This window comes from Chelonoidis abingdonii, chromosome 4, assembly GCF_003597395.2.
Source record: "Chelonoidis abingdonii isolate Lonesome George chromosome 4, CheloAbing_2.0, whole genome shotgun sequence".
Lineage (NCBI taxonomy): Eukaryota > Metazoa > Chordata > Testudines > Testudinidae > Chelonoidis > Chelonoidis abingdonii.
Genome location: NC_133772.1, coordinates 115,513,548 through 115,527,049, shown reverse-complemented (window position 1 = coordinate 115,527,049; position 13,502 = coordinate 115,513,548). Strand labels below are relative to the sequence as shown.

Below are 13,502 nucleotides of genomic sequence, written 5' to 3'. Positions count from 1 at the left end.
TGTGTATCTCACATGATTCCTGGCAGGCTTACTTTTGCTCCCCTCTAAGCTACACACCTGACCTGCTATTCTAGTAGCAAGTTAATTGTGTGCAACCCAGCCATTTGGCAGAATTACCTGATGCCTAACAGTGTAGATGGAACAGGGGCGGGAGCAGCAGAGCACATGGGTAGGGTGACCATATTTCCCTATGCCGAATATGGGACACCTGGTAAAATTACTCATATTCAAGCGAGTTCAACGGCAATCAATCAGAACTATGAAGTACAAAAGTTCAAATTAACATCAAGTTGACTGCACACCTGTTAGAAATACTGCGTAGTTGGATTTTTTTTATTTACCTTCTGATCTTTAAGGCTTTAGGGTTCACGCTCTGATCAGGGGCTGGTCCTCTGCACAGCACTAGGAGTGGGATATGCCATGCCAGGGGGGATATGGAGGAGCAATGGGGCTAGGTGGGCTGAAGGTGCAAAGCAGGAGAGGACAGCAAGATGGGGAGCATGTAAAAGGCTGATGGGTGGGCAGCAGAGGTGACATGTAACCAGCTGCTGCCTGGCACCTGCCCTCATTCACCAGCCACTGCAGCTCACTGTGCACAACCAGTGCTGGCTAGAAACAGGACAGGAGGTGAGGCCCTGCTGGCCGAGAGCCAGCATGCAGCAGGGACTGCACTGTCAGACCAGCAGGAGGAGCAGCCAGCCTAGCACACAGCAGGTTTGCCCCACCATCAGCCTTGCATACCCCCCCCCATCATCAGCCACTGGACCCCCCTCACTCATTGCTGGTGGGCAGGTGGCTGGTGAGCAGGGATCCAACCAGCAGCAGGACCTGCCAGAACTGACGGGGAGGAACGGAGGGGTGCAGAAGACCAGGGGCGGCTCCAGGCACCAGCGCATTAAGCGTGTGCGTGGGGCAGCAAGCCGCAGGGGGCAGCCTGTCAGCTGCCATGAGGGCAGCAGTCAAGCGGCCTTTGGCGGCATTTCTGCAGGAGGTCTGCCAGTCCCGCAGTTTTGGTGGCAATTCAGAGGCAGGTATGCCAAAGGCGCGGGACTGGCAGACCTCCCGCAGAAATGTCGCTGAATCCACATTACCAGCGGACCTCCCACAGGCGCACCGCCAAAAGCCACCTGACTGCTGTGCTTGGGGCAGCAAAATACATAGAGCTGCCCCTGCAGAAGGCAGAAAACATGGGACAATTTGCCCATTTTTAAGAAGTCAGGACACTTGCAGGAGGGCTTAAATACAGGACTGTCCCTTTAAAAACAGGATGTCTGGTCACCCTACACATGGGGAGTTAGGGAACGTAAATTGACTTTTAGGTGGCAGTAGGATATAGTTGCCTGGGGGGGGTGGAAATGAAGGGGTGAAGTTTTATGTAGCTCCTTGTGTGACTTTCCTCAGCAGTGAGAACATCACCACCAACCTCATATGACACCTCTCCGCCCTGAGCAGTGGTAGTGGGACCAGGTGGCAAAGAATGACGATTCTTTTTCATCTGTGATAAATGTAATATGTGGAGCTGCAAAATACCTGCCAGCTATGACCCTTTCGTGCTGCTGTGTGACTGTATGCCATAAAGAAGCAACAAAAGGAACAAATCCACTTCTCCTTTTGCACATTCTCTTTAAAGTCACTGCGCAATGTGAGGGACTATGGCTTGCAAATAGGCATCAGGAAGTGGCTGTCATGATCACACTATCCTATCCCATACTGCTGGAGGGCTTCTTCTCTGGTTGCTAGCCCATACTGAAGCCCATGCCACCACATCTACACTGCTATTATTACCCATGCTGGCTAGATAAAAGCTAACACATATGCCTACCTGTGCTACAGTCATATCTTCACTTTGCAGTGTAGACATATTCTAAAGTGCCAAACACGTATACTATACTCAGATGACAAGATAAAAGCCAACATTAGAGGAAGCAAATTGCTTAATATTTAGTATCAAAATTTAATTTGAGGTTCTTTCAGCTTCAAAAGCAAGTAACTATCACCATCAGTAAAATTGAGATCTAAACTCATTAGTTTGGACAGACAGGTTTCTAAAAAGAAATTAAAAATAAATCTCCCCCTAAACTCACCTAAAAAAGTCAGAATCCCTCCATTTGAGAGAGAGTCAGGAAGTTTTTCCCTACACACAACAGAAAAAGAAATTAAAGCCTTACTATCCACTCTTTAAAAAATGTTTTTTACTGTTGTTTGGTCTACAGAGGCAACATGAGTGATAGGAAAGCCAGCTGGATGCTATTCTGCTTTACACATTTTAAACAAAACTGTAAATTAAATTCCAGCTGCTGAATTTTTATGACAAGTGATGATAGAAAACAAGAGCAGAAAGAACTCAGTTCAGAAAACTGCAATTAGAAAAACAAATCAATCTTCCAATTTAAAAAAAAGAAAAAAAGCAAGCAAATCAGCCTGACCAATCTGACCTAGAGTTGAAAAATTCATTGTCTAATTTTTATTTTTTATTAACTCCAGTTTAATTATAAATCTAAAAATTCTATTTTATTTGTATAAGTATCCCCTAAATTTATGCTGTCTCCCTTTCCCGTTAGACAATTAGAGAAGAATGCATGTCTAAAACTTCATATATATATGTTCACTTTCTAATTTATACTGAGTTTTCATTCATGCTTCCAGTATTGTCATCATAACTGGCACCCTCTCTCTTACACTGACAGTGGTATAAGATTGGAGATTCAAGTGAATGGCTCACTCAAATCACTACCGATGTTCCTCAAAAACAGCTAGGAAAAATTGTATCTTATCACTGGATTTTTTTTTTTTTGGATCACTAAATTACCATCTGATTGATCGCACTGCAGTTGTGATGCTTTCAGGTGCTTCCACAACAATTTGCTCTTGCATTGCAATTACAGGGTGATAGTAATCATGAGGGTCATGGTAGTCCTGACCTGTCCCTCGGCAGCCTTTCTGGCCATAAGAACCACTGCTGTTTTTGGCTGAGACTGTCTGGCCACGGTAGATTTGAGCCTGATGTTCACATATGCCAAATTTGCTGAGCAGGATGAAGACATCCCTTCGGAAAGCCTTGGTGAAAATAGCATAGAGGAATGGGTTGGCACAAGAGTTGAGTGGGTAGAACAGCACTAGCAGGATCTTGGAATTACTGACTGTTATCAAGGGCTTGTTCATGATGGCAGACAAAGCATAGAATGAGATAGGTGCCATGCATAGGAAGTCAGTGAAAATCAACACAGCCATCCTTTTAGCAATTCTGGTGTCTTTGTCTCCGGACTTGTACTCAGGGTTTCGCACAGTTATATAGATTTTTATGTAGCAAGCACAGATGATAATAAAGGCAATGATGTTCAGCATTAAAACAAAGAAAATGTAGGCTTGAGCCAACGGTGTTTCGGTATCCATGGGAAGGCAGATACTGACTTTGATGTAGCTGCTGACTCCAACTAGTGGCAAGAGGGCGAGAAGAAAGCATGAGAGCCAACCACCCAGCATGATGATCAAAGCATGCCGAAGGCGAAGCTTCCTGTCCAGGCGCATAGCAAAGGTGATGGCATACCAGCGCTCCAGGGTGATCACAGTCAGTGTGTATACAGAAAGCTCACAGGCAAAGACAGTGAAAAAGCCAGCTGTGTTGCAGCCAGGCCCAGTCTGCCAGTCTATGGCATGGTTGTAGTATTCTGACCTAGTGTAGAGATCCACCGAAGCAATCAGGAGAAGGTACAGTCCCATGCAGAAATCAGCAAAAGCCAGGTTGCACATCAGAAACCGTGGGACAGTCAACTTGTAATGACTGGTGAGAAGGATGAAGAGGACAAAAACATTACCCAGGATAGCCAGCAGGTTCACAAACCATACCACAATCCTTAGAAATTTATAGCCCATTATGTCTTCACAGGGATTAAACTCATCAGGCTCTGGAGTGCATACAATGTCTTCACTGCCACCACAGACTGTATAGTCGTAATGGCTGTCAAACCCCTGGATGTTGTCCTCTTGAGGGTTCTTGAGCTCTTGGCCAAACCCAACATCTCTATCCCCCTGCTCTTCAAAAAAAATGTAGTAGTGGGAGTTGCCATGAAAATCCCTGAATTTGGAGTTTTCAGCATACACGGTGTCAGTGCGGTCTACATCCTCTTCTGCATAGTCATGGTAAAAAGGGCCATTGAAGGTACTGACGGATCTTTTCTTACGAAAGCTGTGACTGCTGGTCTGGTTACACATCATGTATTCCAGAATTCTGAAAGAACACAGGGGTGAAATCACCACTGGAATTTGCAGTTCTGGTTGCATACAACAGGTATGTCAAGGGAAACACTTTTTAATAAGTAATATCTGAATTAAAATATCTCTGAACCAGAATGTTGTCCTGACACATTTTTGTTAATAAAAAGACCATGTGGTGAATCTTGAGCATACCCATCAGAGCTTTTTGTATGTTGGCAGACAGATACACAGTGTTGTAATCCTCTGCATCTGAGTTCTCACTTCTTTGATATGCTTACAATAACTTACAATAACAACAATTTTATCTTTCTGCTTAAAAATCCCAAGTGATGGGGCCTCTATCACTTCCCCAGAGTTGCTATTTCACAGCCTAATTCATGTCACTATCTGGAAGTTTTTCCTGATATTTTGGGGGCCTACATTTTTCTTTCTTAATTTCATTCAATTATTCTTAGTGGTTACTGATTGTGCCACCATAAATAATTCCTCTTCCTCCTTGGGGATTACATCCTTCAAAAATTCATAGATTTCTTACATCTGTTCTTTATAATTGTTTAATCAATGCACACAGCATTGTAGTCTTCTCTTCTTTCTGCATAAATCAATTCTCTCCAGCCCCTTAATCATTTTTTTACTCTCCTCTATATTTCCTCCAATTTATTCCTCCACAGTTTACTGACACTATGGTGCCCAGGGCGCAACACAATACTCCATATGTGGTCTGCGTAGCCACAGAGAAACGATAACTAAAGCCCCATGAAATTCTTTTGTATTGATAATTTTTTGTTTTATTTTTCAAGAGTTTTATTTATTTTGATTTATCCATGTGCAGGATGGGGGCATCGGAGGTGTCAGATCCTGCCCCCAGGGTGGTCTGGTGTCAGAGGCCTTTGAGGGCAGAGATTGCAGAGTGATCTGGACATGTACTCACAGGCCTGGAGTGACACCTCCAGTCTTGCAGGCCTGGGCCCAGCTCCCTGCTCCAGGAATTGCAACCTTGTGCATGGGGTCACAGCACCACTCAGATCTGGCTCAGGTGCCCCTCCATCATCATGACAGAAGGGCAGCTAGGTCATATCTGAGTGAATAGTGATATGACCCAGTGCTCCAGGTTGCAACACTCACTCAGATCTAGTCTGGTTGTCCCATGTCATGGTGATGGAGGAGAGGCCAGGCCAAATCTGAGTGGTGCTGCAATCTTACGTGCCAGGTCAGAATAACCAGTGAGGGGAGCCAGGCTGAGCCCTGCAGGACAGGAACCACAGGGATTGCCACTGCAGGGTTCTTTCATTTTACATGTTGTTTCTAGTTTTATTTTGTGTTATTCTGTAGTTCTGAAAACACGGAGCCCTACCTATTATCATGCTCTACAATGCAATGCTTCTATGTTTGTAGCCTCAAATAGCATTAGCAATGTTCTGACTACAATAACACCTTGCAAATGTGTATTGAATTTGCTGACTGCTATCACCCTACATTTCCTTCAGCATTTCTCATCCCAGCTGTCTCCCTCCCATTCACTGTCTTTCAGACTTTCACCAGATGTACTGGAGCTGCTTTTCTCAAAGGAGAATCTTATTTTCTTTCTTTCTGCCCATGTTTCTAATCTCTGTACATCCTTTTGTGGTAGTTTTCTGCCCTCAGAGTTGTTTGAAACTCCTCCATGACCTAATATAATCTATGAATTCCATTAATATACTATCTATGCCAATGTTTAAAATACGATAGGTATCCTAGAAATTCTATAGATAGATATTATTTTCTTTTCATATATCAGAGATTGGTCTGAGCAAGACCCTTGCTCTGAACTTTGGAGAAGTTTGCATTTAAATCTAAATTTGAACTCTGCAATGACAGTTTCTCTACAATTACAATAAAGTTTAAATTTTACTTATAGGAACACAGGTTTGCCAGACTGGATCAGACCGTCAAGTCCATTTACTTCTGTATCCTGTCACCAACTGTGGCCAGCATCTGTTGCTTCAGAAAAACAGGCAAGTAACCTTGCAGAAGATAATTATGGAATAATCTGGCCACAAATAAAATGTTCTCCTCACCCTTTTAGTTAGAGACTGGCCGAAGCACAAGGTTTTATGTCCCTTCCAAGACTTTTGGTTATTTTTAAATCCTTACTATATCAACTCTGGATATTGTTGTTATCTATAAAAACATCTCATCCTGTGCTGAATCCTGCTCAACTCTTGGCCTCAAAAATATCTTGTGGCAATGAGTTCTACAAACTAACTATGTGTTGCGTGAAAAAGTATTTATTTTTATTAATTTTAAACCTGTCCCTCTGCACTATTATATAATTTCAAAAATGGCTACAAAACCCATTAACTAGAATTATAATATTATTTATTACATATTAAAATATCAATTAATCCTTCTTTAATTATATGACTTATGATTTAATCAAAGTTGCTAACACTCACCCTTTGGTTTTCTTCCAGTTCTTGAAAGCACAGCAGTGGCTTGGATAGGACAGGTCAGCTCGCATTAGATGAAGAAAAGTCTTTACGGGAGGTAGTTTCTTCAATGTCCATGTATTTTTAGCCATCAGTTCTTTAAGGTTTTCCAGTCCTTTTGTTGGAAGGGTAGCAACACTGGTCCGGGAGACATCACTGTGTAAAGAAAGAATAAAACTTCAGCAAATGAAATGACTGGAATGAGACATTTAAGATCTTCAAAGCACTCCAGGAGTTGCACAGAAAGCTACAGCACAAAAAACAAAACTAAAACTAAAACACAACCAACAACATATGAGGGAGGTGACGCAGGAGTTGGCATTCTGCCTGCGTATATTCTACTTGAAATGTACCAACTGGGTATCACCAAACAGCATTCAGATGGCACCCAGCGTCATGATGCCAGACAACTTGTTTGACTGCATAAATGCACAATGAAAGTGCAATGAATGGGATGAAGGAATCACTGCTGGCACAGAGCCCAGGGCATTATTTTTTTTTGTTTATTTTAATTAATGATTGCACAGAGATACTGGGTACAACTTGTTTGAGATGATAAAATCTCCCTAAATTATTCTTTGGTTTACAAACCTGAAAAACTGCTACAACTTTGAAAGAGCGAGTCAGTGTGGCCTCTTTTTCAGTAATTTTAAAACTGGTTTTCTATTTGAAACACATTTTTGCATAGACAGTGTTGTGATTGCTATCGGTGGCCATCAGCTATGCTTCTCATAAGCCTTGCAGCAGAAGCAGTGCTTCAGTTTGCCTTTGTAATTGAAAATGAATTCTTTAAAGATTTAATATCTGTGAGAACATGCTCATTTTGGAGAGACAATTGAAAGCAGAAGCAGATATGATAGTATCATTTGCTCATCTAATTCACACAGGCCCTCATTTTGCAAAGGCTTTAAACACATGCATAACTTTACACACTTGACTCTATTCTATTCAAATAAAGTTAAGAGCATACTGAAATATCTGCAGAATTGATGCCATCATTTGCTGCAGTTGCTGATGAGAGTTAGCTAGGTACAGCTATAATCTGATTTTGAGTAGGAGAAGAAAGATCATCTCCCTGCTCCCTTTAGCACATCTGTATACCATTTTTCCATCCTCAAGGTTTTAAAACTGATTACTTTCTCCCTGGGCAAACTATGAATGACAAAAACACCAAAATCTTTTAAAATAGGCTTTTAAGGCTCAAGTAGTTTAAAACACACAAAAAATCAATAAAAATGTAGATTTAAACACACAAAGTTTCTCCTTCTGCTATTTTCCCTCTAGTTTCTAGCGGTGCTTCTTGAACCATATGCCAATTTAAGAGAAAACACTCTTATAGCTATAGCAATGTTCCTCACAAGCTGAACATCAGCTCATATTAAACCTGTACTATATTGAGAAAGATGGCAACTGTCAAGTGTTGCTATTTTAAGAGCTTTACTAACAAAGAACATGATTCTAAGCATGTAAACAAAAGTGTGTTTTCTGTGCACTGTGTCCCCTAATTCACAGGGAAAGAACTAATAGTGAGCTTTTAGAAAAGATATGTGGTGCAAAGCAACATGGCAAAATGCATCTCTTTCCCCTTTGCCAAAAACCTGTGCCCTGAGCCCTCACAAAAGATCTGTGCAAATGTCATCAGTGGGAGAAGAGTGAACAGATAAGCAAGACAATGCCATCCCATTCCCATATGGCAAAACCCCACACAAGTGGCTCTCCATTGGGAAGAATGACCTTTTCTGTTTCTCCTTTTTGGATAAACAGTGGTGTTACTTTTAGCAGTTATCAGCAAAAGAACCACATTCTTGGGATGTGCCTGCTCACTCCACACAAGCTAGTAACTATATGGAAAAGTCTAACCATTGAGGAGCCACGCAAGTCCTCCCTCAAGCCAGAGGATGCTCCATGTGAGTCTATATAAAGGAGCATGTTTCCCTTGCCATCCTCATTTCCATAATGGCGACTCCCCAGTCTCCTCAGGAAAGTATTCTGAAGCTTAATACATCCCACAGTATTCAGTCTAAGTGTTGTTTTTCTTAATTTCGCATCATTCCTCAAGGTTATAACCCTGTATACCACCCTAAGCAATGTTTTTCTATTCTCGGACACAGAAAAAGGAAATCATTACAAAACAGGAGAAAAAACTTCTTGGGATTATGTACAGGAAAACAGAGATTTTAATTGTGAATGTTACCTTGAGGAGACAAAGACAATTTTTTTAAAACTAATCAAAACTAATACAGAATCACTGTACTCCCCAGAGGCTGCAGAAATGTATACGAAAATAAGAGATGGAAAGAGAGAAGCACAATAAAAGTGGATACCTAATGAAAACACAAACAAAAAGTGTGACGGGTTGGATCACAGAAACCCCCTTGGAAGCTGCCACCTGATACGCCAAGACTACTTCTGCCCCCTGCTTTCCCTCCCAGCTCGGGACCCCAGCACCCTATCTTGCTGAGCCAGACACTCCCGTCTGCTTCAACAAAGACCCAGGGTCTGAATTTCTTGCCCCAAAGCTGCAGGTTTACCTGAAAGCTGCTCAAAGAAGCATTCCTGTCTTTAACACTCAGATGCCCAACTCCCAATTGGGTCTAAACCAAGAAAAATAACATAAAATGTGCAAATCTATGTCTAATCAAACTGAATACAGATAAGATCATCACCAATTCCAGAATGCTCCCTTTTACAGACTAATCTCCTTTTAGCCTGGGTCCAGCAATCATTCACACCTCCTGTAGTTACTGTCCTTTATTCCAGTTTCTTTCAAGTATCCTCGGGGGTGGAGAGGCTCCCTCTTTAGCCAGCTGAAGACCAAATGGAGGAGTTTCCCAGGGGTTTAAACAGACTTTCTCTTGTGGGTGGAGACCCTCTCCTCACTTCTATGCATAGTCAAGCTCCAAAATGGCGTTTAGGAGTCACCTGGGCAAGTCACATGTCCATGCATGACTCACAGTTTTTACAGGTAGCATTGATTGTTTACATGCTACCTTGAACGTCCTCAAGTAGACTTCTTATGTGAATTGGAGCATCCAAGATCCATTGTCCTTTAAGTGTTTCTTGATTAGATACTTCATTTCAACATTCCTTTCTCCAGGAACTGATCAAATGCTCTACTACGGTTATTTAGAAATCAAACCAGTACACAGCCAACATTCATAACTTCGAATACAAAAATGATACGTGCATACAAATAGGATTAATACATTCAGTAGATCATAACCTTTACGGAGATATGTTACATGGCATACGTAGCATAAAACACATTCTAAGTATATTTCCATAAAGCTTTATGGGAGATACCGTCACAAAAAGTATCTCTGTAAAAGGCAATATATAAAAATCTGAGGTGCCTATTAATGAAAAATGTTGCATAGGAAAACAAACATTATTGCCCAAATTTACTTTTGAGATTCCTAGAGGAGAAACATACATTTCAATGAGAAACATGCAGTCTCATTTGTCACTTTGCACAAAGTAACTAATCAGGTTTCCCTATCTAAAATATAAGAGGAGTGGGGAAAAGCTCTAACAGAGAGATTGAAGAAATAGGGCGGTGCTTGCTGATAAACACATTGATTTAATGTTAGGTTATTAAATTACAGAATTAAGTTAATCAGACAACAAAGATGAAGAAAATAGTCATATTAGTTTTAAAATGAGAGAAAAGAGAGCGAGCGAGAGACCAATGATAGGGGAAACCTCAAAAGGTTTGGTGTCTAGAGACATATAATCATCCCAAGCTTTCGATGCTGATAGAAATCTTAAACCTGAGTCTGCAAAACTGAGCTGGAAAGCTCACGAAAGCAGACTCTTATGAGATTTCTGGCCCTTTCAGATCTGATCCCTGCCTTCAAGAACAATATTATGATTGATGGGAAACGAAGCAGGAAGAATAATGCCTGGTGGCTAACAGCAATATATCTCAACGTCCATTATACGTTTACATACCAAGGAGTAATAATTTCTAAAAACTGAGACTTCCAGCCAATATAATTCAATTTTGTTGGGTGCTTGGGAATGTAGGGTAATTGTGAAAGTAATTATGTATGAATACATTAATTCTTATATGCTTATAACAAAAGTAAGAAGAATCTCTGTTAAAAGAAATCACAACAAATGCAAAAGAGAAGACTGGAATACCAAAAGCCAAGGAAGTAAAAGTAAATAAAATAGAAAATGAGATTTTAGAAATACTAAACAATATACAATCATAGAAACGTAGGGCTGGAAGGGACCTCAAGAAGTTATGAAGTCCTGTCCCCTCTGCTGAGGCAAGACCAAGCAAACCCAGACTATCCCTGACATGTATTTGTTCAACCTGTTCTTAAAAATCTACAATGATTAGGATTTTGCAATCTCCCTTGGAAGCCTATTCCAAAATTTAACTCTCGTAGTTAGAAAGTTTTCCCTAATATCTAACCTAAATCTCCCTTGCTGCAGTTTAATCACATTATTTCTTGTCCTACTTTCAGTGAACAAGGAGGACAATCAATCATAGTCCTATTTATAACAGTCCTTAACATATTTGAAGACTGTTATCAGGTTCCCCCACCCCGAGTCTTCCTTTCTCAAGACTAAACATGCCCAGTTTTTTTAACCGTTCCTCATAGGTCAGGTTTTCTAAACATTTTATCATTTTTGTTGCTCTCCTCTGGACCCTCTCCAATTAGTCCACGTCTTTCCTAAAGTATGGTGCCCAGACACAGTAGTCCAGCTAAGGCTTCAAGACTGCCACGTAGAGTTGGACAATTTCCTCCCATATGACCATAAAATGAAGGGAGTGTGGGAAAACATAAAACTCAAATTAAATGCATAAATCCTTTCATTTAATAAGAGAGATTAGTCCTTCATTCTTTATTCCTCAGCCTTTCCATCTGCGTTAAATTAGACTTTGTTTCCTGCACTGACCTTAAGAACATTTTTAGTTTAGAAAATGTCAAAACATTTTTGTGGGATTAAAACACAGCTGGGATTCAGATTTGCTTTAGTCAAATAATGAAAGAGACATTAAAATTGAAATAGCTTGCATTATCTAAAATGTTATGGTTCACCACAAAGCTGCACAGATACTGGATCTGGCGCACAAGGAGTGGAATAAAACCAATTTTTGCTGAACTCTCACAGGTGCATAACCAAGAGGTGTTATTTCTAGGTTCATATTTGCAGCAAAAAGGCCAGGAAATGTGGGGAAATTTGTACTGTTTATGCTGTACCAGTTTTGTGGATAAACAGGTGTCTTCATTCTCCAGGGCTGTCAATCTACCATCTTTCAGCAGTAAACTTACCTTAAACACCTAATTCTGAAGGCTAACATTACAGAATTTTCACAGTAAATTTATGGTGATCTTCCTGACAGGATATACAGAAGGCAGAGTGATGGGCTTTGCCCTGTTTCATTATTGCTCAATCCTGGTTTCACAGACTACTACAAAAAATGTTTTAGAAGGTGATTGGTACTTACACTGCTGACAATGTCTAGACAGGTGGTGAGATGAGACTGCTGCTACTGATTTGATTTGTTTCCATTAAAATATAGTCTATATCTACAAATCACATACACTGCTAGTCTATGGGAAAAATACTCAATTTGAGTCATCCCATTTTTGCCTTTCATTTATAGACTCATAGACTTCAAGGCCAGAAGGGACTATTGTGATTATAGTCTGACCTCCTGCATTTCACAGGCCACAGAACCTCACCCACCCACTCTTATAATAGACCCATAACCTGTGGCTGAGTTACTGAAATCCTCCAATCATGATTTAAAGACTTCAAATTACAGAGAATCCACCATTAACTCTAATTCAAGTGTCCCAAGCCGCAGAGGAAGATGACCCCCCCAACCCAGGGTCTATGCCAATCTGACCCAGGGGAAAATTCCTTCCCTACTCCAAATATGGTGATCAGCTAGACTCTAAGCATATTTGAGAGACCCATCAGCGAAACACTGGGGAAAGAATTGTCTCTAATGAGGTAGAGTCTTCCCCATCTACTGTCCCTTTTCTGGCCATTGGAGATATTTGTTAATAGCAGTCACAGATGGGCCATATGCCATTGTAGGCAGTCTTATCATACCAGCTCCTCCACACGCTTATCAAGCTCAGTCTTGAAACTAGTTGGGTTTGTTTGCCCTCACTGCTCCCCTTGAAAACCTATTCCAACACTTCACTCCTCTGATGGTTAGAAACCTATGTCTAATTTCAAGCCTAAACTTGTTCATGGCCAGTTTATATCCATTTGTTCCTGTGCCTTTAACTTAAATAACTCCTCTCCTTCTCTGGTGTTTATCCCTCTGACGTATTTAGAGAGAAAGAGCAATCATGTCTCCCCTCAGCTTTCGTTTGGTCAAGATAAACAAATCACATCACAATGGTCACTCATGGTCATCCTGTGATTGACCAATACACCCAGGTCTTTCTCCTCCTCTGTCACTTCCAACTGATAAGTCCCCAACTTATAGCAAAACTTCTTGTTGTTAGTCCCTAAGTGCACAACCTTGCACTTTGCACTATTAAATGTCATTCCATTTCTATTACTACAGTTTTCAAGGTCTTCCAAATCTTCTTGTATGATATTCTGTATTGGCAATACCTCCTAACTTTGTGCCATCTGCAAATTTTATTAGCATTTATTTCAACCATTTGTTATATCTGGTTTCAAACTAAGGGTAAGTCTACACTACGGGATTATTCCGATTTTACATAAACCGGTTTTATAAAACAGATTGTATAAAGTCGAGTGCACGCGGCCACACTAAGCACATTAATTCGGTGGTGTGCGTCCATGGTCCGAGGCTAGCGTCGATTTCCGGAGCGT

At 41.0% G+C, this 13,502-nt stretch overlaps 1 protein-coding gene across 1 annotated transcript in view; it reads right to left on the bottom strand.

The window, feature by feature from the left end:
- Positions 1–2,805: 2,805 nt before the first annotated feature.
- Positions 2,806–13,502, bottom strand: part of TSHR (thyroid stimulating hormone receptor) — a 215,691-nt gene continuing 204,994 nt past the window's right edge. Inside the window, exons 9-10 of the mRNA XM_075065858.1 lie at positions 6,651–6,839; positions 2,806–4,228 (exon numbers count right to left, since the gene is read on the bottom strand). Of these exons, the coding sequence (XP_074921959.1) occupies positions 2,806–4,228; positions 6,651–6,839 (1,612 nt within the window). The remainder of the gene's footprint in view (positions 4,229–6,650; positions 6,840–13,502) is intronic.